Raw genomic sequence first — 25,099 nt, forward strand, 5'->3', positions numbered from 1 at the left:
CTAGTTTAGTCTTGTCTGGAAGTGGAAACATCAGCCGGAACTTTCCAGCCTTCCCTGTGGTGTGCTTTCCCGGCAGCGGAGGTGGATTGCCATTGGCCACAGGCGGGACTTTCTGTTCCCGCCTAAGCCTGGAAAGGTTTACATAGCTCACCTGCTCTGGGGCCATCTTTGATGGGACTGGAAGATTCCCCCAGTGGGAGGGGCCAGAAAGTCCCATCCATCACCTCTACATCTAACCTATAAGTTCCATGGTTAGGGCCAGATCAGTTTATGTCTGCCACAACCTAGCTAAATATCAATACCGTGCATTAGCACCTGAGCGAACTGGATCACGCTGTGAAGTGTTTATGTACTGCAATTGATGTGTCATGACTTCACAGTAGTGCAGTCCCATGCATCTGGCATCAGAAAAATAATATTGTCACTAACACAATGGAGGAACAGGTGCAACCCTCTTCTCATGTTGAGGAATGTCGTACTGTGTTAAGTTGCTCTCATTCTATCATGAACAAGCTCATAATAAAATGATTGAGCTGTTATTAACATGAGTGTGCTTGTTAGCGTTTAATGATTTGACATGTTGGGCACCAAAAATCACAGATGGCCTTCTGGACTGGATGAATGTTATGAATTTCTTTTTCACCTTACACTAATTAAGTTAATTTGGTTCCACTGAAATTTACATAACATCGGATGTCCTTTTCCACATTTCAGTGGAGCCAACTTAATTTAATTAGTGAAAAGTGGAAGAACATGTTAAATTGTTAAGTATTGCAGCGTTTTAAAAAAATTATTGCCTAATTGGATAGTTTTCTCTCAGAAAATAACATTTTGGCATATGACATGACACATGTTAGGTCCTTTGAGATGAAAAAACTGAGTTTGGGCCCGTGATCTCTAAAATAGTCTACCACCAGGATCTTCTTTATATCATTTTTGAGGTTGTTGAGGATTTGTGTGTACAGATTAGTTAGTAGCCACGACTGGTTAACAAGTCCATTACCTTTATATGATGTGGTTCACAGAAGCTAAACTAGATTAGATGGGCCTTGGCTTTTCTCATCTCGCATTCCAATATTTATAATAGTATACACTTGGGCAAGATCATCTGGTGGAAAGTCTACCCAAAATCATTTTGATCCAATATATGTTGTTTGTCTAGGACATATGGAACAAATCCCATTATATTTTTATGATGCTTTCATCCTAATACACAAAATAATGGTCATTGAAATTATTAAAATTGTTTTGTCTTGAGGCTATAATTGAGTCAAGATATATATTTATAGGCTGAACACAATTAGGAAGAAGAGTAGGAGACTTCTCGCTGGTGTGCTGACCAACATTTATCCTTCAAGCAACACTGGTTATCTGGCCCTCTCTTGTTTGTGGGAACTTGTTATGCACAAATTAGCCACTGCTTTTTGCTAAATTACAATAGTGTCTACATTTAGAAAGTATTACATTGGTTTTAACAGGTCTTGAGATAATGAAAGGTGCTCTAACCTATTCTACCATTTGAAACCTCTACACTTAAAAATCTACTAATAATGACTATGTGGCCAAACGGGCCATCTAAAATGGCGATTTGTAAAGCACTCTGGGACAATTGGGCAAGAACTAAAACGACAGGCTGCAGTTTAAAAGACAGAGACAAACAGGCTGCAACCCGGACGTGTGAATCCACAGGATATGGATCATCTCCAGGATCAAAGAGACTTTCTGGTCACACTGAGTTGTTTACCAGACATAAGGGCGCCGTGACCCCTTATTTGGGAGGGAGGTATGTGACTTATGTGCCTCCAGCACCTACAGACATGGCCGTTGGGGACACACCCAGAGATTGGTGTGGCAACATCCGATTGGGCTTTATCGATCAGGGTGATCAAGTCCTGATCGATTGATTGGCAATGGCCAAAAGGGGTATGAAACCCAACGGGGTATAAAGGGTGCTGCGCAACCAAGAATCTCTCTCTCTCTCTCTGACCCCACGAATGAGCTACAACAACGGTGAACATCGCCAGCGACGACCAGCACGAGGAGAGCCACCACACCCGAGAAGGAAGGAAGGAAGACCAGAGCCAGAGTACCAGACCAGACCAAAGGACCAGACTATGCAGAGGACTACCGAGACCAGCGCACAGATAAAGGCCAATATCTGCTTGGGTACTTGCCAGTCACGCAAAGTTAAGTCAAGATCTCGTATTGGATTTGAACTTTAGTATTTTCCTGTAAGATAACTTATCATTGGTTGGGTGGGTGATTATTGATTGTGAGGGTTTAAATAAATATTGGTTGTACTAACAAGACGTCTATTCACAGTTCTTTGTCCATCATATAAGGGTTAAAACAGACTGTGCGGCAGGTAACAGGCAACAACTATACTGTTGCTTCTGTAAATGTGGATAATCAACAATATTTTTGATTATTAAGCCTCTTGGGATGATTTCTTGGGATGATGCATTAGCTGAGCTAATAAACTACAACGTGATTAGTTCTCTACAGGTCAATTCCCTGAAAATACACAGCTCAATTCTTTTTATCTTCGGAACAGGGATGCAAATGGACAACTCAACATATGTTAGTATGGGAGAACGCTGATACAGAGCTGTAAGCTAGTATTCCTTGGAGTAAGGGTGGATCGCATCCGAAGGTTCAAAGTGCATATCCTCAAAGGAAAAAAGGTAGTAGCCAGAAACAAAGGGCAGAACTCTCCCAACCAGCCCATGGTGGGTTTTGTGGCGGGTGCGGTGAATCTGGCAGGAGCCAAAAAGTCAGAAACCCACCAGCATAAAATTCCAATGCAATTCTCCCAATGGCGGGTTAATGACGAATCGCTCTTCCCGCTGGCAGGTGGCACCAACATGATTTGCATTTATTTGCATCTCATGAAACATTTCCAAGAATGTCTTCTACCACAAGAGCCAAGTGACCATGAAGATCTGAAAGTCTTCAATTCTGGAGCCAGAGCCTGCATGGAATAGTCAGGAGAGGAGTGACAAGATGACAAGAAGATTGTAGCCTCTTAGCTTTGCTTATGTACTTTTCTTTCTTTGTATTGTAAGTTCTAAATTAAAAAATAGAAGCATATTTATGAAATCTTGTCAGTGTGCCCAGAAACTGCTGCTCACATTGCAGGCATTTTGCTTTTTTGAGCAATAAAAGACTGATACTTCCACTCTGCTGTTCTGGGAAATCAAGGGCATGTCAACATTCACAAAACATCACTGAAATCTCAGTACAGAAGTATTGCAGCCATCACCTCTAATCCAATGTTGCTGCTCTATTCCCCAATCCTTTCACATTCTTTTTCCTGAAGTATTTATCCAAGTTCCAGTAAACATTGTGATTCATTTAGCTTCAAGAGTCACTTACAATAAAATGTTTATATTCTAATAACTCTTTGTATGAAAACTTCCTTCCAACCACCTCCTTCTGCCTGTATTACTGATGTTGATTTTTTGCCAACTTGTCAGCAATCCAGTGAACATTTTGGTGGGTGGCGGGGGGATGGCGGTCTAGCAAATGCTTGACTATCAATACTCAAAAAGGCTTTTCATTTGATATTTATTCTTAATCCTCTCTACTGCTGTGAATGCAGCCCAATTGTTAATCATAACAATATCTGCTCACGTTGAGAATCTGCCGAGTGAATATTTGTCAGAGTAGTTTTAAGTTTCCAATATCTCTTGTATTGAGGTATCCCATCAGCAACCTAACCAACTCTTATGGATTCCTCATTCTTGCCTTACTTTTGTAATCAATGCCTTTGGATATGCATAGCCCTTTTATGGCTGTTTTCAACTGCAATTCTGTTTATTAAATGGTGTCAGATCATAGAATTCTATGGGACAGCAGAAGACTGTTTGGCCTATTGTGCCTGAGCCACTTCTCTGAAATAAATATCCACTTTGTCTCCTTTCCCATGTTGTTGTAATATGCCTTTAAGGGATAGCAGCATGCCATCACTTTGAGGGAAGTGTATGATTTTTTTATTGATTTGTGGGACATGGTGTTGCTGGCTAGCCAGCATTTATTCCCCATCCCTAGTTGCACTTGAACTGAGTGGCTTGCTAGGCCATTTAAGAGGGCAGTTGAGAGTCAACCAGATTGCTGTGGCTCTGGAGTCACATGTAGGCCAGACCAGGTAAGGACAGCAAATTTCCTACCCTAAAGGACATTAGTGAACTAGATGGGGTTTTCCGACAATTGACAATGGTTTCATGGTCATTAGGGGAGGCATGGTAGTGCAGTGATTCGCACTGCTGCCTCACAGCGCCAGGGATCTGGGTTCAATTCCTGGCTTGGGTGACTATCTGTGCGGAGTTTGCACATTCTCCCTGTGTCTACGTGGGCTTCCTCTGGGTGCTCCGGTTTCCTCCCACAATCCAAAAATATGCGGGTTAGGTTGAGTGGCCATGCTAAATTGCTCCTTAATGTTAGGGGGATATCAGGGAGATTAATAGGTTAAATGTGTGGGGTTATGGGGATAGGGCCTGGAAGGGATTGTTGTCAATGCAGGCTTGATGGGCTGAATGGGCTCATTCTGCACTGTGGGTATACTATGATTCTAATTCCAGATTTTTTTTATTGAATTCAAATTCCACCATTTACCGTGGCAGGATTCAAACCCGGGTCCCCAGAACATTAGCTGTGTTTCTGGATTAATAGCCTGGTAATAATACCACTAGGCCATCACCTCCCCTGTGATCCAGCAAAAGTTTCACTTTGGCCTGGGGCATAACACAGCACACAGCTCTAATAGCCTCAAGCTTTCGATATCTGTTTTTATGTGCACATGAGTCCAGAATTGACATAGAAAGTGACGACGTATTGAAGGTGTTAGCAGGCTTAAAAGTGGACGAATCTCCGGGTCCGGATGAATTGTGTCCCAAGCTGCTGTGGGAGGCAAGGGAGGAGATTGCAGGGGCTCTGACCCGAATTTTTAATTTATCTCTGGCCACGAGGGAGATGCCACAGGACTGGAGAATAGCTAATGTGGTTCCACTATTTGAGAAGTATTGTAGAGATTAACTAGGGAATTACAGACCAGCGAGTCTCACGTCATTGGTAAGGAAACTATTAGAGAAAATTCTAAAGGAGAGAATCTATCTCCATTTGGAGAGGCAAGGTTTGATCAGGGATAGTCATAGAGTCAGCATGGCTTTGTCAAAGGCAACAAATTTGATTGAATTTTTTGAGGAGTTGACCAGGTGTGCAGATGAGGGCAGTGCAACTGACATAGTCCATATGGATTTCGGCAAAGTGTGATTATGCTGTGTCTTTAGACATGTATTTTAATCATGTTTCTCTGTAGGATGTTTCTAGCAGTTCCTGGCATTTTATCGGAGCCGTTTTGTCTACAATTGGTATCCTTTATTGTTACTGAAGCAGTATAATTGACACCATGTTTGTTTTAATCTGAGCTCATTCAGTATATGCAGTTTTAGTGTTCCCCTGGGATTGCAGAGTAGAGCTTGATTGGGATGGTTGGTCATGTGACTGTGGACAGCTAGGCTTTTATGGAAATTTCCAGCTTAGTTGCTGTTTTCAGATTCTGTTTGGAGTTGATAGAGAGCAGTGTTTCTTTTTTTCCTCCTCTCTGGTGTTGGAGATTCTGCTGTCTGAGTGTTGCTGTTTTAGAAGCTGCAGAACTTTTTTGTTTTTGAAGTCTGAAGGCTGCAAGACACTAGGTCTACTTCACTGTTTTGCTGTCTTTGGATATATCCTTCCCTGAAAACTGCTGTTTGGATTTCTGTCCATAGATATTAAAAAGCTGGAATCCAGTATCACGTGAGCATACTTGTTTTAGTGTGAACGAAGTCTGAAAAAGGGTGTATATCTTTGGGATATTGCTTTAAATTGGAATAACAGAGATAGCTAGCCGTTAAGAATTATACTGTGTCATGTTTAAGTCTTGTAATTGGTAAAAGTTACTCTAATTCTTTTTGTTATCTTCTAACTGTGTTCTTAAATAAACTATGTTTGATAAAAGCTTCCGAGTGGGTCAGTTGAATCATACCTGGAGTGAAACACCTTATGTTCACCAATGCTAAAATCAAATGTAAAACTTAGGGTCCAGGCTAACTTCACAAAACACCTTGGAGTTTCTGGCTTGGGCCTTAACTCTTTGACATGTCCCACATGGGAGACTTATAAAGAAGGCAAATGCACATGGGCTACTGGCTTGGTTGTAGGAGACAGAAGGCTGCTTTAGTGACTGGAAGCCTATTATTGGTCATTTGTATAAACAACATAGATGACGATATGTGGATTGGGATTAATAAGTTTGCGGATGACACATGACTGACCGGGTGGTTAACAGTGAGACTGAGTGTCTTGGGCTGCAGGAAGATATAGACGGGATGGTCAAATGGGCAGATAATTAGCAGATGGAATTTAACCCTGAAACGTAATCAGCTACGTGGTGGAAATTAGTGCGAGGCTGATTACAATATGGAAATCTGAATTTCCATATTATTGGCCCAGGACGGTATTCTCTGGACTCACTAATGTCTCTTTCCTGGCAGGAGAGGTTCCCACCAGTGGGGATTAAAGCTGATCAGAGTATCACTCTGTTGGTGGGGACAGAGGCCATTGAGGCCCCTAGAGAGGTCGGGGGCGGGAGGGGGAACGGATGCCCCTTGGGCAGTGCCTGCCTGACACCCTGGCAGTGCCCACTGGGCATCAGGCAGTGCCAAGGGGTTAGGTCCAGAGAGGTGGGGCCCATTTGTTAGTGTTGGGGGGACCTGCTGCGCACTCTGCATTAGGGATCGGTGGGGGAGGAGGCTTTACATGGTGGGGCGGGAAAATCGGGGCTGGACATGAGGCCTATCGAGGCTGGATATGGCGGGGGGGGGGGGTGGTCAGGGCTGGCCATTGGGTCTGGTGATTGGGGCTGGCCCGGGGTTGAGGAAGCCAGTGGTCAAGGGTGGGGGAAACCTTGGAAGCAATCAGGACACCGGCGATGGAAGGGCCACTGTGCATGCACCGATCTCCCCACTGACAGAGCGGTGCATGCGCAGTGGTCCGCTCAGTGTGCTGATTCCAGCCTCTCGGATGGGATTAGGCCCCCTCTCCCCCCACCAGAGTGAATCGTATTAGGGACTCTGGAGATTCATTCCATTCAGCTTGCCCAAAAAAGAGGTGGAAGAAGTTTCCATTGGGCACTTAGTTTTTTGGGGGGAAAATCGCCTCATGGTTCTTTGTATCTGCATAACAGGAGACAGCACATGTAGACAGATAACCTTTAACTTCCTATAAGGAGAGGGCCCTGGTTCTAGATACAGAGGCAATAGAAACTTAGAGGGAGGTGGACTGCAAAGGCTTTCTACAAGCTCAGGGCTGGCGTCATCTCTGGATTCCTATTTTTATTTCATAATGCATTCATTCCCTCATAATTGGGCATTACCCATATTAACAAAACAGGACAAGTTGGCAGATAAAACAAATGAGCAGTCAATGAAAAACTTGGGTACAAAAGAAGTGAACATCTAGCATTCATTTTTAAAGGGCACAGCATTTGAAACCACATTTGCTTGGCATACTTTCACACCCTTGGAGATCAGTCTGGAGTGTTGGAGAAATTTTGCAAGCTGATTAACAACCTGCTTTGAGCTGCGTAAATGCTCCTTCAATGGCTGATGGGTCCTCGAGTGGAACCTGAACCTGGTGTCTTCCGGTTCAGAGGTGGGAGCATTACCAACTGAGCCAATTGGCTCCTGGTCCACTAAGAATGAGAAACAATCACCAAAACTGCACTGAAATCCGCCTTGTAGCGTCAAGCAGAGCAGAAAGGTGGCAGAAAGGCTACAGGATCTTCCAATATGGTGCAATATCTTTCCAAAAGTGCACAGAGTGTTCCTCAGGCAAGGAAACCAGTGTGAAGCTCACAGGCTGCCACTAAACCAAGGTTGGCATTAATAACATCCCCTGCCTCATTTACTGTCTCCATACTATCCAAGTTAGTGTGGTCTAGCAAAGTTCCAATGCAACTTTTAGTGTCACAGATACTTAACTGAGTACATAAGACATGAGCCTCAGCATCCAAGAATACAAATGGTTTACAGAGAGCTGAACTGGGTATCATTAGCTTTCTGTTTACTACCTCTTCTATTTCACCAGTAATCACTCTTGATCAACCAGAATATAAATCTTACAGATAACCTGTCAGCTTTAAGTCCCATTAATTCTGTTAATACCATTTCTCATTTAATATTCATATATGTTAGCTGCTGTTTGACATGCTCCTCTGGTGACCTGCAGCAATTCCTTCATTCTCCCCTATAAATAATAAGGTGAAATAGTCATTAAGCCTCATTCATTCATTCTTTACTCTAAGATTCCCTTCTTTGTCTTTCAGTGAGTTCCACTCCTTTAATTATCTTCTTGCTTTTGATGTCTTTACACAAGCCTTTGCAATTATTCCTTATGTTGACTACCAGTCATTTCTCATTCAAAAGGGTGTGGTTTCTGGCAGCAGAGGCAAGATCTTCAAGTCAACCAATGTCTACAGTGTTTTGCATGGGTCATCCATCCTGCCACTGGGGAAACCACTGCAGTGGGGGCGGGGGGAAAATCACCTTCGGTGGGACTGAAAGATCTTGATAGCGGAAAGGACCAGGAAATCTCCCCCAATACTCTTAAACCTCCTATTGTCTCTTCCTTCTCCTCTTCTATAATTTTACTATTCCTCTTCGTTTTCTTCTTTACCAACCTTAACTTTATCAAATGCGTCTTACTTAAATGTTATTTTGAGCTAATGTCTTAATTCAGCCATGGAACTTCACTTTTTGACACAGCTCTTTTACTCCTGCGCAAAGTGTTCTTAGTCTGAAACTGAACTATCTTGCATCTAAATATTTGCCTACTGCAATATTTTCCAAATAAATGCCCCTGGCTGTAAACCCCTTAGGGTTCAATGGCTTTGCTTGTGATCAGCTTTGCTTTACATATACTCTACATTTTTCTCTCAGGGTCACGCCACACTGAGAGATTTGGGGATGCTGTAAAATTAACATTCTACATTTTCTACAGTTATTCACTTGCTGGTGAAACTTTTATGATTCTGAGTTTACGAATGAGAACACTGCTTCTTTCACAGTAACAGATTGTTTTTTGGTAGTTTGTCAGGGTGAACACAGGAGCAGATTATTCAGGTCCCTGGAAGCATGAAGGTATTTACAGTGGATTGAGCCCTCAAAGTGTGTAATATTTGCCTGGGTTCATTCATATGTTTAAAAAAACATAATTATGTTATAGTTTCTCAATTTTCCTGTTGTATACCTTGCCTGGTTTGTTACACAGAATCAGGCTGAATGTGATACCCCAAGTGCATTCATGAACACCCTCTCCTGGAAACTGGTGGGAACACCAGTACTTTACATCTTATTTTACATCTTATTTTAATGTTATTTTAATATGATTAGCGGGCCCGGGACTGAATCCTCCGGGCCCGCTAGCATCTCCCACCCTGCCAGGAGTATTTCACTCCAGCGAGGGTTCAGGCTAGCTCCCCACTTTTGGGGAACTATCAGCTTGACCCCACTGGAGTGAAGGGATGAAATCGGGGTCCCCAGGTGGCGGGGGTTTGGTGCCCCCTGGGCATGGGCACCCTGGCAATGCCTGGCACCTTGGCACTGTGCACCGGGCAAAGGATGGGGCCTATAGAGGGCATGGCTTGGTGGGGGCAGGGCTTAGGGGCAATGGGTGGGGGGGGGGGATCCCACTGTCATTTGCCATAGTGATTGATGGGGGCAGGAAGAAGGCCAGTGATTGGGGCAGGCCGGGGTGGGGGGGGGGGGAGGGTTGGGACTGCTGGGGGGGGTTGAATCTGTTTTGGGGGGGCTCAAGATTGGGGCAGGCTGGGGGGGGTGCCTGCCAGGGGAGGTCTGCTGGTGAGGGAAGGGTGGGAGTTATTGGCACTGCGTGTAGTGGGTGGGCTGCTGGAGATTGGGGCCATCCAAGACCAGGGGTACGGGGTTGAGGCTGACCCAGGAGTGGTCAGGGTGGGGGCTGCAATCGGGCTGTGAGGGGGCTGGGGGGGATAGCACTTCAGGGGTCCCGGGCTGGCCAGCGATCAAGCTGGCCAGCAAACCAGAGACTGACAGTTTGGGACCACTGCGCACGTGCAGAGGCCCGCTTGTTTCAGCCTCCAGGACGGGAATAGGTCCCACCCCCTGAAATCTAATGATTTTCATGCTGGTGGCCTCTTCATTGCACAGAATATGGGAGATTCTAGTGTGAACTGCCACTGAAAAAACCAGCGTGAATTCGACATTGGGAAAATTCTACCCGAAGTCTTTGAAACTTGTTAAGAGTCTTTCAGATGACTATTAAAGGTTCATCATGTCTTTTGTCACTGATTGTTCAGATGCAATTGTTAATAGAGTTCATTACTGTCTAGGTATGGGCATTTCTCGAGGAATATAAAACTATTTGAGAATGCAGATGCATGCCAAGTCGGTGAAATTTGGTTTCCATTTGGACAGTAATTCACACCAATGCTCACACACATTGGTCTTGTCCAGATGTGTCTTCATTGAATCCCTACAGTGCAGAAGGAAGCCATTTGGCCTATTGAGTCTGCACTGATCACAATACCACCCAGGCCCTATTCCCGTAACCCCACATATTTATCCTGTTAATCCCCCAACACTAGGGTCAATTTAGCACAGCCAATCAACCTAACCCGCACATCTTTGGACTGTGGGAGGAAACTGGTGCATCCGGAGAAAACCAATGCAGACAAGGAGAGAATGTGCAAACTCCACACAGACAGTGACCCGAGGCCAGAATTGAACCCGCCTATTTGCCAATGCTGATTTAATTCCCAAAAGAAGCGGCGCAGTGGTACAGTGATTAGCACTGCTGCCTCACAGCGCCAGGGACCTGGCTTGGGTCACTGTCTGTGTGGAGTTTGCACGTTCTCCCCCTGTCTGTTTGGGTTTCCTCCGGGTGCTCCGGTTTCCTCCCACATTCTGAAAGATGTGCTGGTTAGGTGCATTGACCTGAACAGGTGCCGGACTGTGGCGACAAGGGAATTTCACAGTAACTTCATTGCAGTGTTAATGTAAGCCTTACTTGTGACTAATAAATAAACTTTAACTTTTTACAACTCCGCACATTCCTACAGCCACAGTTGGAGACCATGTTCTGTACTGGAACTGTTACAGGCTGCCAAGGTCATAGTTTTTGGGAGCTTTTAGTTGGTTGGCTCTTTCTAAACAATATCAACCTCGTCTCCAAACATTTGTCAGCAATTGCAGCACAAAGATTATGGCCCACGGTTTAGCATTTATTTCACTGAAAGTAGCCAGAGTGCATTTCCATGATGTGTCAAGATTCTCATTGGATATCATTGACAGCACTCATGTGGTCATGTATGCCCGTGGCCTAAAATACTGTTCAACAATTAAAAAGGTTACTATTCCAACAATACACAGGCAGTTTGCAGCCAATAGATCTGAATCATGCATGGGAAATTTCACATCCAAGGCACTTTCATGATTCATTCACGCTGTGGAAGGGCCAAAGCAATTGCAAATATGACCTTTTGGGCAAAGTCTTGCAGCTCATGACAGTACTGCCTTGGCCTTGCTTAAGGAAAAAAGTTAAGCATTGGTTTTAAATGCATTAAATGCAATAGGATGATAGTGGAGCACAGCTTTGACATCCTCAAATAGGCATTTATCATGAGGGTCATAGTGACTGAATATTTGAACAAGTATAAGCTGATCAAATTGATTCAGCATGAATTTATGAAGGCGAGGTCATGTCTGCCTAATCCAGTTGGATTTTTTGGAAGAGCGCACTGACATGTCTGTACAGACTGCCAGAAGGTATTTGATAAACTTCCGCACAAGCGATTATTCAAAAAATATAAAAGTACATCGAGTTGGAGGTGACTTTGTGATTTGGGTTGGCAATTGGTTGGTAGGTAAAAGACAGGGAGCAGAGATATTGAAAATGTCCTGTATTTGGCAGGACCTGGCAAGTGCTGTTCCCGAGGAATCTGTACTGGGGCCTCATCTTCTAATTTTAAATTTTGCAGTCACTCCCGCCTACAAACCTGCTGGCGAGGGAATGTAAAATTCTGCCCTAGGAGTTTATTCAGGAGCCAAAGAGTGATCAAAGACTAGATGGAGCTGCTGTAAGATTCTACAGGGTAAATTTGGGTGAATAATCAAGATATGGCTGAGGTATTACATGAATCCTTTGCACTTCTCTACTGAAGATGACGCTGCCTATGGCAACAGAAAGCAAAGCCATGAGTCCTCGTGAAGGAAATACAGAAAAAGTCCTGCTGGAGATATTTGGTTAAATAAAGAGCAAAATGCAAATCAGATTAAACTAAAGTTGTATAAATATCTGGAGAAACAAGATCAAAAGCCACAACCAAGAAAGATGGACACTGAAGACGAGCTATATCATATGCCTTAAGATTAAAAAGACTGGTATTATTTATCAACTTGCAGTGGGTAAGGAAAACAATGTTCATGTTTCTGGAGCAAATTTTAAAAAAAAGGTCATGTCTCTCAGAGTAAAGAATTCTCTCTCTGAGAATGTGTGCTTCTCTCCCACTAACATGCTCCTACTCCACAGCCTTCCCTCTTCGCAATAGTGTAACTCCGAATTCACCATAAGTCACACTGCAGGAGATTGGCTAGCATATTAGCTCATCTTAACTTGCAGTACCTTATGAAAGAAAGCTGAATGTGATTGAGAAAGAATACCCTTGAGCTGTGTGGTTCAGTCTCAACATCACACCCACAATCTTCAAACAAATTTGGTCTGATTGCACAAATGCCGAGACAACTATTGAAAATAAAAACTGAAATACTGCAGTCCTGAATTGCTGTTTAAAGGGATAAAGCAACTATAAATAAATGGTATGTCACCACTATGCCTGGAGAAAGAGAAAAAGCTTTCATTATTCATGGATAGCTTTGGCCATTATCGTTCACTGATCACACCATAAAACATCGGTCTAACGCGCAGTTCGGAAAGGAATCTTCAATGTTAATAGATTTCATTATTTTTAAAGCCTTAAACGAGGTTTTACAATGTAATACGGCAGGAGGACCAAAAATAATCATTTGCCAATTCCAATTTTAGAAAAAGCCACGTAAATGGGGAAGGTGGAGAATTAGACCCGTGGGTCCTCACACATTTCACAAATCTTATTTGCAGCACAAAGCCCTGAGAAACAAATTAGAATTTTATTCGAGAACATTGTGCAGATGTCATAAACAGCATCAAGGGATGTGGGTGTGGGGTGCAGCGGGGGGGGGAGGGGTCATAATCAGGGCAGATTACTCCCCAGATAATGTCAGACCTTTTGGTAGCTTGAAATTAAAAAGCAATGAACCATGCTCCAGCCCACATCATGTAAGTAGGTTTTCGATGTGACATTTGGATTAGAAAAGCATGCTAAATTTATGTGGTGAGAGGAGAAGGCAACTGAAATTATTACATTAAATAGATTTTGTACAAATCTAAGTTGATTCAAGGCAGATTTGATGACTCTTAAGATTTAGGTCAATAATATGTTTATTTAATGTTCATTCTTATGACGTGGCAAGACTGGCAAAGCCAAATCTATTGCTCAGCCTTAGTTGCCCCAAGAAGGTGGTGGCAGGTCTATATTATTGATATTTCTATGATGGTGTTAAGTGATGGAATGTCACGATTCTGATTTAATGATAATGAAGGAATGGTGGAACATTTCCAGTAGTGGAAGCACTATATGCTCCTAACCTCCCTTGATATTTTTAACAATCTGAACTACCTCATCCTTTCCATCCAATCTCACACAACCCCTCTGCTGCTGGCCCATAATGTCACTGACAGACTGATATTCTCAACATCCTGTCAACATTGTCACCTTCCATTTCCCGTGAACAAGAACATAGCCATTCGCTGTTTTATTGTAGACATGTCTATTGATACCTGCCGCAAACAGAAATATGGCTCATAGGCAGTGCTACATGCTTCATTACAGAGGTCTCCCTACCTAGCTTTACTTCATATCATTTCCTTTTGATCTAACCGTAATGGCAGTGGGTAGCACTCATTCCAAGTCAAATCCAAGTCCACTACTCTTCTGTCACCTCCTATTTTGGGCATGTCACACTCATCAATCTTTATGCCTGTCATTCACAATCCTTTTCCTTTACTGTCCACAAGTCTCACATCTAGCTCTTCACAGAGGTATTGGGTGGAATTTTATCTAAATTCGTCAGAGTATCAGGCTCTGATTGAAAACCGACGTGCATCTCTTCAGATGCACAGCCGAGTTTTCAGACCAGATTTTCAATCACCCTGTGCACAAAAAATTTGGGGGCGTGGTTTACATCCTCACTCTGATGGGCAGAGCCTGGTAAGAGTGGACAAGGCCACTTCCACAGAAATTTAAATGACGCCCCGATATGCGCATAAAATATATTCTCCCCACCACGCTCCATTGACTCCGAGAACCACCCCCCCCCCCCCTCCCCACCAACAACCCGACAAGTGGGGTGACCCCCATCCTCATCATGACAGATTTGGGGCATTCTCCCCACTCCCACTATTATGACGGTATCAGGGACACTCTCCCCTACCCCCCCATCATGGAAGCATTGGGATATTCTCCCCCCTCACAAGCATCAGCCCTTCCTCAACAAACCTAAGAGGACCCCTCTCCATGGGATTCCCCAAACGGCTTGCTCCTGGCGCTGCCCCCTGGCACAGTCTGCCAACCTATGCTGGGGCAGTGCCAACCTGTGCCGGGGACAATGCCAAGGCACTGCCCAGAAATGTCCCTTTCCCACAGGGGCTACACATACCTTGTTGCCCCAGCGGGGTCCCATTTTTATAAAGTAGTTGTATTCCTCACTGATACGAACATTTAATAGGAAGGGATATCATATGGCTGGGAAGCCCTTTAGTAATATGTAAATGTATTAAAATTTATTGAAAGAGCAGGAACCTGTTACATCACTGGCAAGGGGCAGGGAAAATTGGGAAACAAGATCCCACCAGTGAGAATCTCGTTTCCCAACTTTCGTGGGATTTTGTACCCACATTGCCATTTGTGCTCGCTGAGAACAGGAGTGCAAAATCCCCCGTTTCACAGAAGTTTCTTACAATTCCCCACAGTGCAGAAGGAGGCCATTTGGCCCAAGTATGCACCAACCACAATCCCACCCAGGCCCTATCCCTGTAACCATGCATATTTACCTTGCTAATCCCCCTGGCACTAAGGGTCAATTTATCATGATCAATCCACCTAACATCTTTGGATTGTGGGTGGAAACCAGAGCACCCGAAGGAAACCCACGCAGTCACAGGGAGATCATGCAAACTCCACACAGATAGTGACCTAAGCCGGGAATCGAACCCAGGTCCCTGGCAGTAGTGCTAACCACTGTGCCACCATGCTGCCTGACTGTTCTTTCTCTTCTTTCTTAGCCTCTGTGAATGAGTGACTCTTAGGGGGGAATTTTACCATTTTGAGTCCAAGTGCCGGATTTGGGCGTCAAATAGATCCGCGCCTGGAATCCTCTTTCCAGCGCACCCAAACGTGTTTTGCCGGCTCTGGCCTAATCCGCGCTGTGTGCAGGGCTTAGCGCTGGCGGACCGATCGGAGCTCTGAACTGTGCATGCGCAGTTCGAAACAAATCTGACAGCGCGCGCCTGGGCGTGAAAAAAAAAGCAGAAAGCGGAGAGAGCGGCTCTCTAACGTTCATCCTCTGGTAGGGGGGGGGGGGGGGGCGGGGGGAGAGGGGTTGTGATCGATCATCCCCTAGCAGGGTGGAGGAGAGGGGGTGTGACGTCTCATCCTCTGGTCGGTGGGGGTTCTGCTGCCTGTCTGTGGCCGATCCCTCCTGGCACCATCACTGGTACACTACCAGTCACAGCCATCTCTCCTGCTCTCTCGCACCTGCAGGGAAGAGTAATCTGTGGCTGGTAGTGAACCAGTGATGGTGCCAGGAGGGATCGGCCGTAGACAGGCAGCGGAATCCCCCCGACCAGAGGATGAGATGTCACCACCCCCCCCCACCCCCCCCAGGGATGTGACGTCGTACCCCCTCTCCTCCCACCCCCTCCCACCCCGCCCCCCCCAGGGCTTAGTGCAGGGTAATGGGAGTCCTGTCACGAAGGAGAATTGGTGACAGGGACAGGGCTGGGAACCTTGGAGTCTAAAAATCTGCACATGGGCAACAGTTACATGAAAGTCATTGGACATTAGTGTTGGGACAGGTGTCTTTGGGTTTTGGACAAAGATATCTTTGGTCAGCGGCATCTGTGACTGAGCAGTCTTCTTCAGGATAATCTCTGCTCACCCCAAATGGGGAGGGGCTAGAAATGGTGCCCAAAAAATAGACTGTCCCATTTTCTGGGGAACCACACACTTTAGGATCACCAGTTTTGTGGTCAAATAAAGAAAACTTTAAATTTTACAACCTTGAATATTAGATTGCTCATGGGCTCACTCTCAAGAGTGGCTGCCCAGAGAGAAGAACCTCAACTGTATCGCATGAATTACCAAGACTCTAAATTGATATCACCATCCTCAATAAGACCCGCCTTTGAGCTGTGCAGGGAAGAAGGGGGTCAATGATACACTAATCCTAGAACTCCCCAATTATATAAATGAAAGGCTCATGAAATTCACTTATAGTTCAGCTGTAATCTATATGCTGCTGTCAGCACTTTGATGAGGGTGTTAATGGTAAAGTTCTATTCTGACCTCAATGAAGCCCTCACTGTCATCCCTAAAGAAGGAACGATCATCCTTCTGGGGGGCCTAAATGCCAGGGTTGGCTGTGATTCCGATGTCTGGAAAGAAACCATTGGGAAAATGGGGCAGGAAAAGCCAATATAAATTGTGTCTTCTTGCTGACAAAGTGCTCAGCATGGCCTCAGTATAACAACACACACTTTCGCTAGAATGACAAATACAAAGTCTCACGAAGGCCCTCTTCGACCAAAGCATCGGCACCTCCTGGAACTTAGATACATTTAGATACAATTTTAGATAAATGACATCTGTATCACTCGATCCTTGTGAGGGACTGTTGTCTCCTGGACAGATTGCTGACCTCTTTGATCTGTGATGTACATCCATGCAGCACCAAGTCATCGCAAAAAACAACATTCCAAGAGGAAGAAGATCAATCTGTCAGCCCTAAAACACATCGACCCAGGAGAGGAATTTTAAGCACAGCTCACAAGCAATTTGAAAAATTTTCACACATCCAACTCAAGTCGAGAACATTGAGATCAAATAGAATCATATGTATGAGACTCCTGTGCTCAGATCATTGGGTTTAAGCATCACCAGGATTGGTTTAATGAAAGCAATGCTGAAATATTTGACCTCCTCGAACAAAATGAGCAGATGACATTGCTTGGCAAAACAATGCAAGTCAAGATGGTATGACTCTTAACAGCTCAAGGCTGACAGTCAACATGAAACCTGGAAGATAGAGCACATGAAGTTGAAAGAGAAAGCTGAGAAATCCAACAATACGTTCACCATCAAAAAATGTGAAACTTTTTTGAAGCTACTGGTCCACCTACAGACCAAGGTCAAATGGACAAAATCCCCTTCGCTCACGGGATGGTGTTTTTCTTCTGAAGGATGACAATGCCATCTGTCAATGCTGGAAAGTATATTTTCAACAACATCTTAAGCATGAATCCACAGTGGCAGCTGATATTCTCCAGGTCAGCCGCCAATATCCAGTAATGAACTGCCATCGATGGGAGAACTGCAACAAGCAATCAAATGGATGAGAAAACACCAAAGCGTGCAGATTCAATGGTATTCCAGCTGAGGTCTTCAAAGCTGGTGGGCTTTATCTCACATCAAGACTCCACACTTGCATCCTACAGACTTGGGAGGAAAGAAAACTCAGCCCCCTTCTCCCCCTGGCCGCCCCACCATGGACTTCAGAAATGTGACAGTTGTAACTATCTTCAGGAAGGGCGATAAATCATTCAGTGAGAACTGTCGAGGTATTTCCCTTAGTCAGTAGCAGAAAAATCCTGTGACACATTTTCCTTAATCACCTGTTTCCTGTGGCTGAGGAAATCCTCCCAGAGACACAATGTGGTTTTAGACCTTCCAGGGGAACATCTGACATGGTTTTTGTTGGCAGAAAAATCCAAGAAAAACCTCAAGAACAACACTCGGAACGTGTCAGTGCTTTCATTGGGCCGACCAAAGCATTGGTAAAGCCCTGTAGACGGTGCTCCAAAGATTTGGATGTCAATGAAACTTCATCACAATCCTGCAACTGCCTCAAGATGATATGACTGCAACTGCCTGGAGTGGGAGATATGAAACTGATATCTTCAAAATCTGGACCAGGGTCAAGCAATCTACCTGACTATTGACCTCATCAAAGATCAATTGCCCTCTGGTGTCAGCATTAAATACAGCCCAGATGGAAAATGTTTTAACCTCAGTCCTAACCAACATAAGCATACATGATCTACAGTTTGCAGAAGATTGCAATGTCATTACCGACTCTGCACCAGATTTGCAAGCCACTCTCGATCTCTTCAATTCTATTTCAGTTCAGCCCAAATTTGGTCAGCCAATTCTGGTATATGTTGAAGGAGAAACTCTGAAATCTGTTGAGTGCTTCGTATATCTTGACAGCCATTTCTCTGAAAAGGTCACCATTGACGAGGAGATCCAACACCAGACCAACAAGCCAAATCAGCCTTCTGCAAGTTACGACAGCGAGTGTTCGACAACAAAGACTTCCTCAAGTCAAAAAAATCAAAGTGTACAGAGAGGTTATCATCATCACATTCTTCTTTTGTAATGAGGCTTGGACTATCTATTGGTGACACATAAGAAAGCACCAGAAATTACATCAGTAATGCCTCTGCTGCATTCCATGGATTCAATGGGAGGGCTGTCGAACAAATGATAGTGTCCATCTTGAAGCCAGAGCCACAAGGATCCAGGCAATATCCCTGAAAAAAATAAACTTTGATGGAATGGACACTTTGGGCACAACCTTACAACCCATTCACACCATGCTCCCGTGACCAGCCAAATCTCTGCTCACTCTGGCGGGAAGGAAAAGTCCTGCCGGCATGAGCAGTGGTAAGATTCCAGTCCCCGTCTGCATGGCTAAAAGGCTTTCACCGCCCAGGTCCGGTTTTCTGATCTCTTAAATGACCAATATTCTAGGGAGGTTGAAGAAAAGTTTCAAAGACATCCTGAAGCTCTCCTTGACACGCAACAACATTGACATTAATGACTGGGAGGAGCTTGCTACAAATTATTCAAAGTGGTGACAACTTGTCCATCAAGATGCATCGCACTTTGGGATGCAAGAAAAGGATGCAAATTCTGAACTCTGGATCCTACTACCTCATGGGACATCCTGTCTCATGTAGCCAAAGATCAGTGGGTTGAGAATTGGCCAGTTCAAAGACCCTTTCCTTTTTGAATGCTCCTTCCCCACCCCCCTCCCCACTGCTCTTCTGTAGGTTTCCCCATTAGTGGCTATTTCCAGTCTGCCTTGGCCAGATCCTGCCTAATTTTACTAAAATCCACTCTCCCCCAATCCAAAACTTTTTTTTTGCAACTTGTCTATTTCCTCGTCCATAACAAGTTTAAATTGTACCATGTTGTGATCGCTATCACTAAAATGCTCCCCCACCACCATCTCAACCACCTGTCCAGCTTCATTCCCCAGAATTAGGTCCAGCACAGCTCCTTCTCTTATTGGACCCTCTACTGTTAATCTAAAAAGTTCCCCTGTACATATTTCAAGAAATCTACTCCATCTAAGCCCTTAACATTATGTATATCCCAATTAATGTTGAGAAAGTTGAAATCACCTCATATAATAGTCTATTGTTATTGTTTTTTTACACACCTCCAAGAATTGTGCACGTATTTGCTCCTCAATATCCCACTGACTATCTGGGGGTCTATCGTAAACACCTAACAATTTGGCTGCCCCTTTTTTATTCCTAAGCTCTACCCACAAAGCTTCATTCGAATCTCCCTCCAAGCTGGGAAATTTTGGCTGGGAAGTATAGTTTTCACTGCACCCTGCAGTTTTAATGTCACAGCAAGTGTCTTTATTTTCTTGCAGGTTCCTCGCCCAGAAATCAACTTGATGAACAAAGTTGGATTCTTCTTGGGTGGGGAACTGTCTGGATGAAGCACAGTTCAGGGAGCCTACAGCTTGTTAATGTAGAGTTCATTTTGGGTGGGGGGGAAAAGGGAGAAGAGGTAGGAAACTCACAATTTACATGGGTCTAATTGCAGTGGATCTCGTGATTGAGTGGGGATCTCGTTGGAGATCTGATTGGCAGTCGCATGTGCAGGGAGTTGGACAGTGTTTAATGAGAGACAGGGAGGCTGTAATGGAGCCTAGCTCTTCTACAAAGCAGGTTGCACCTCCTTTAAGCTGCCAAGTTTCCCGAGGTGTTTAAAACACTGCTAGTCAGGGTTAAACCTGAAAGATAAGGTAAATCTGAGCCCTGTGACCTCATCATAATATGGGACATATTATGATCCCTTTAAAACCCTCCTGGGACCTCCTGGGACAGGGTTGGATGCCCAACTCTCACCACTGGGACCTCCTGGGACAGGGTTGGATGGGACGCTGGGACAGGGTTGGATGCCCAACTCTCACCACTTTCCACTTCCATTAAATCTGGAAGGGGTCAGGGTGGAGATGGGTTTTAAGATTTTTTTAAAATTTCATATCTCACCCAACCACTCCCCACCCATTTCCAAAGGGTAAAGTTCCCCTCCTAGTGTGAGGAATACTGAACTTTGACATATATATTGATGGATAGCTTGTATCACTGCTCATGGTCAGATGAAGGAAATATTGGTTTATTTTATCTAATATTCAATATGTTTCCAGGTCACTTTTACAATGGTTGAGTGTGTCAACTTTACCTTTTTATTACAGAGCATTGTGCGAACTGTTTCAGATATTTTAAGGCTGGAAATCTTGACTTTTTGCATATTGTTACAAATGTGAGATTTCTAAGATTGTTATGTTTTGGAACTGCCTTAATTTATCATAAATCAATTCTCATATCCTAACAACAGGCCTGGGTGGTGTGGCTAGTAAAGATGAAAGAAGCTTGGGTTGTTTTTCTGGAAAGAAGTGCAAGGTGTTCACACTTGGAGACAATGGCAGTAGTATCTGTGTTTACAGTGGTTAGACAGCTAGTTTCTAATGTTCATGAAGATGTTGAGAATGTTGAGCTGTAAACGTTTATACTTTAAACTACCCATTTACTTGCAAGATACATTGGAGTTGAGGTCTAAAGAGTAGCTAATTAGCATTCTACCTGGATACAAAGCCCGCGTCATTCATGTTTTCAAGGAAATGGGCTTTGAGGGTTTCGAAGAAAGCCTTGAAAACTACAGACACAAGCAGTCTGCCAGAATCTAAGAGAGAGATAGAGAGAGAAACAGAGTAGGTACAAGCCGGATGTCTCAATGGTTCACAACGCAGCAATGTGGATAGAAGTTCGTGCTTGGATAGAAAAGACCAAAGTGGCCAGGATTCAAAACAAGACTGGAACACTCAATTAACCGGTTCTAGAATCTCTGAGAAAAATACTCACAGCTCTAGGGTTAAAAGTTCTCAATGTAAGGGACAGTGTAAAGTATAATTGTGAATTCGGATTTTCAGTTGTGCTAAAAGTAAAAGGGTAAAGTTTTGTTTAGTAGTTTAAAGTATAAGTTGCCTGCAATTATGGTGTTTAATCAATGTTGCTTTTAATTTGTTTGTTCCAGTCAAAGTTGTAAAACTTGAAATCTTGTTGTGCCATCCTTTCAGATATTAACTGAAAGTTCACATTTTGATTTTTAAAGGGATCATAATGATACATAGAAATGAAAAATAATTGACATTGCTTACATTTAAATGTTCATTCCACTTTAATAGTCTATTTAACTATTATGTCTCACCATTTTTTGGAAACCAGAAGTATTAGAATTTGCGGGAGTATTAAACTGTCTGAAATACAGGTAGTCTTGGGGCCTGAAGCTCTGGGCCCAAGAGTGGGTACTGACGTTTTCTAGCATGGCAGATACGGAAACATTTGGGAAGGGGGATGGCTATTGGGTGGCACAAGCATGGGGTGTGGGACAGTGCGGTGTCTGCATGTTCACCCGTGTCTGTATGGGTTTCCTCTGGGTGCTCCGGTTTCCTCCCACAATCTGAAAGACATATTGGCCATGCTAAATTCTCCCTCAGTGTACCCGAACAGGTGCCAGAGTGTGGCAACTAGGGAATTTTCACAGTAACTTCATAGTGTTAATGTGACACTAATAAAATGCATTTTTAAAAATAAACTTGAAGAGCAGCAGGGCAAAGCAAGGGTAGAGGGACTGAGAGCGAGGGTGTAGGTGTGGTAGTGGTGAGAATGAGGATAAAAAAACTGGGAAAGGGGTAAAGATACATTCATTGAAGTGGATGAGAGAAATAATTCCCTTCCTCCACAGAGTGTAGAATAGTATTTTCACAGCTGTGACTTGGGAAACCTATTTACATAGATATTGATAAGCATTTAAGCATATTTCTATGAAAAGTAATACAGATCTTCGCTGGAAGAAAAAAATCATCCCTATGTCCCTCCCTATTGTCACTGAACATGACCAAACCTTGAGCCTAAAATGCTCCTCCCCTAACCTTCAGCAACATGGCATTACGTCAGAAAATGTTACAGCAAAAGAATGCTCAATTTACAGCAAGTGCACACATGAGCAAAACCTTTAACATATTGTTGACACGAGTTAATCATTAGTGGTGCTGGTTTTCAGATCACGTAAGAGCACCATTATATTGTCACATAAATACAACTAGTTCTAAAAGCCAATATGCATTATAGGTTTGCTTTGTCTTATCCAAAGTTCACAACAGCAGATATACTCACCTCTGCTACCTCGCTTATATGTACTGGGTTCCTTGGATTCTCCCAGCCAACTGTACTCTGTTGGCATGGATAGAGGCCTCAAGTCACCTGGAAACAACCCAATAATCAATTGAAAATACTCACGTTTTGCACTGCAATTTAATGCATGACTATGTTAAAGGGGAGATTTTGTGATCCAGCACTTCTGGAGCAAAAATCACAGGCACGCAGTATGCTACTTTCCTTTCATTAATTTTAATGGGTGCAAAATTCTGGGCTACATGTCTGCAACCTTTTGATATGCATTTATATGCATTCATTGAGAGAGCCCAATCCCGGGGAGTTGAACCCTAGATTACAGAATCACACCCGAAGACTTCTTTGGTCGTGAAAGTCATTGGATTTATATATGAAGGAAGTAAGAAATATTGAAGTATAGAAATCACTGTTGTGGTCAGGGTAAGTGTGACTTCCCCTGACCAATATTTCAATGCATGCATCAGTCCCTTCATTTTAAATCGGTTATTGCAACCACTAAATGAGGGAACAGACAGTAGTTACCTATCAATATCACCCTTCTGTTAACTGAGGGTGTAATTTAAAGCATTTCCTGAATAGCATATTTACCACAGAAACATCCTCTTTCCACTTTCCAAATCCATGTCTAAACCAAATCTAAAGCTCACTTTCCTGTACAATTAACACTTTCTGGACTGCAGGTCAAAAGCAATTTTTTTCTACTTGGATATTTAACAAGGAAACCATTTTAAAGAAATGTTTAAAGGATGTCACAAGCTTGCCCTGTATTTGAAATTCTCATCATTTGTAATTTTAAAAATTTATTCTTTCAAGGGATGTGAGCATCGGTGGCAAAGCCAACATTTGTTCCCCATTTCTAATTGCCCTTGAACTGAGTGCTTGCTTGGCTATTTCAGAGGGTAGTTTAAGAGTCAACCACATTGCTGTGGGTCTGGAGTCACATGTAGGCCAGGCTAGATACTGTTAGTAGATTTCCTTCCCTGAAGGACATTAGTGAACCAGGTGGACTTTTATGACAATCGATGAAAGTTTAATGGTTACCATTAATTTTATAATTTCAGATTTATTCATTGAATTTAAACTCCACCAGCTTAGAACCATAAAATTCCTACATACAGAAAAGGGCCATTTGGTCCATCAGGTCTGCACTAACTCTCCAAAAGAACATCCCACCCAAGCCCTCCCCTCCACCCTTGCCCATAACCCCACACATTTACCATGGCTAATCCACCAAACCTGCACATCTTTGGACTATGGGAGGAAACTAGAGTATCTGGAGGAAATCCATGCAGACAATGGGAAAACGTGCAGACTGCACACAGACAGTCATCTAAGGCCAGCCGCTAAGTTTGGGTTCTGCCAAGATCACTCAGCTTCTGACCTCATTAGAGCCTTGGTTCAAAGATGGACAAAAGACTGAATGCCAGAAATGAGGCGAGGGTGACTGCCCTTGACATGAAGGCAGCCTTTGACCAAACGTGGCACCAAGGAGCCCGAGAAAAACTGGAATCAATTGGAATCAGGTTGAAAACTCCACTGGCTGGAGTCATACCTGGCACAAAGGAGGATGGCTGTGGAGTCGGAGGTGCATCATTTCAGCTCCGGACCATCACTGCAGGAGTTCCTCAGGGGAGTGTCCTAGGCCCAATCATCTTCAGCTGCTTCACCAATGACCTTCCTCCAATCACAAGGTCAGAAGTGGAGATGCGCGCTGATGATTGTACAATGTTCAGCAGCATTCGTGACTCCACATATACTGAAGCAGATCCTATCCAAGTCAGGCAACACCTGGACAATATCCAGGCTTGGACTTACAAGTGGCAAGTAACATTCTCACCATACTGGTGCCAGGCAATGACCACCTCCAAAAAAAAGGAACAATCATCACCTCTTAACATTCAATGGCATTACCATCGCTGAATCCCCCACCATTAACATCTTGGGAGTTTCCAATGACCAGAAATTGAGCTCCAACAGCCATATAAATACTGTGGCTAACAGAGCAGGTCAAAGACTAGGAATCCTATGCAAATGACTCACCTCTTGACCTCTGAAAAGCCTGCCCACCATTGACGAGACACAAGTCAGGAGTATAAGGGAATGATCTCTACTTGCCTGGATGAGTGCAGCTCCAACAAACCTCAAGAAGCTTGAC

At 43.8% G+C, this 25,099-nt stretch overlaps 1 protein-coding gene across 1 annotated transcript in view; it reads right to left on the bottom strand.

The window, feature by feature from the left end:
* LOC144492818 (connector enhancer of kinase suppressor of ras 2) overlaps positions 1–25,099 on the bottom strand; it is a 751,457-nt gene that overhangs the window by 292,714 nt on the left and 433,644 nt on the right. Inside the window, exons 12-13 of the mRNA XM_078211295.1 lie at positions 22,927–23,013; positions 8,840–8,847 (exon numbers count right to left, since the gene is read on the bottom strand). Of these exons, the coding sequence (XP_078067421.1) occupies positions 8,840–8,847; positions 22,927–23,013 (95 nt within the window). The remainder of the gene's footprint in view (positions 1–8,839; positions 8,848–22,926; positions 23,014–25,099) is intronic.

This window comes from Mustelus asterias, chromosome 4 (genome assembly GCF_964213995.1).
Source record: "Mustelus asterias chromosome 4, sMusAst1.hap1.1, whole genome shotgun sequence".
Lineage (NCBI taxonomy): Eukaryota > Metazoa > Chordata > Chondrichthyes > Carcharhiniformes > Triakidae > Mustelus > Mustelus asterias.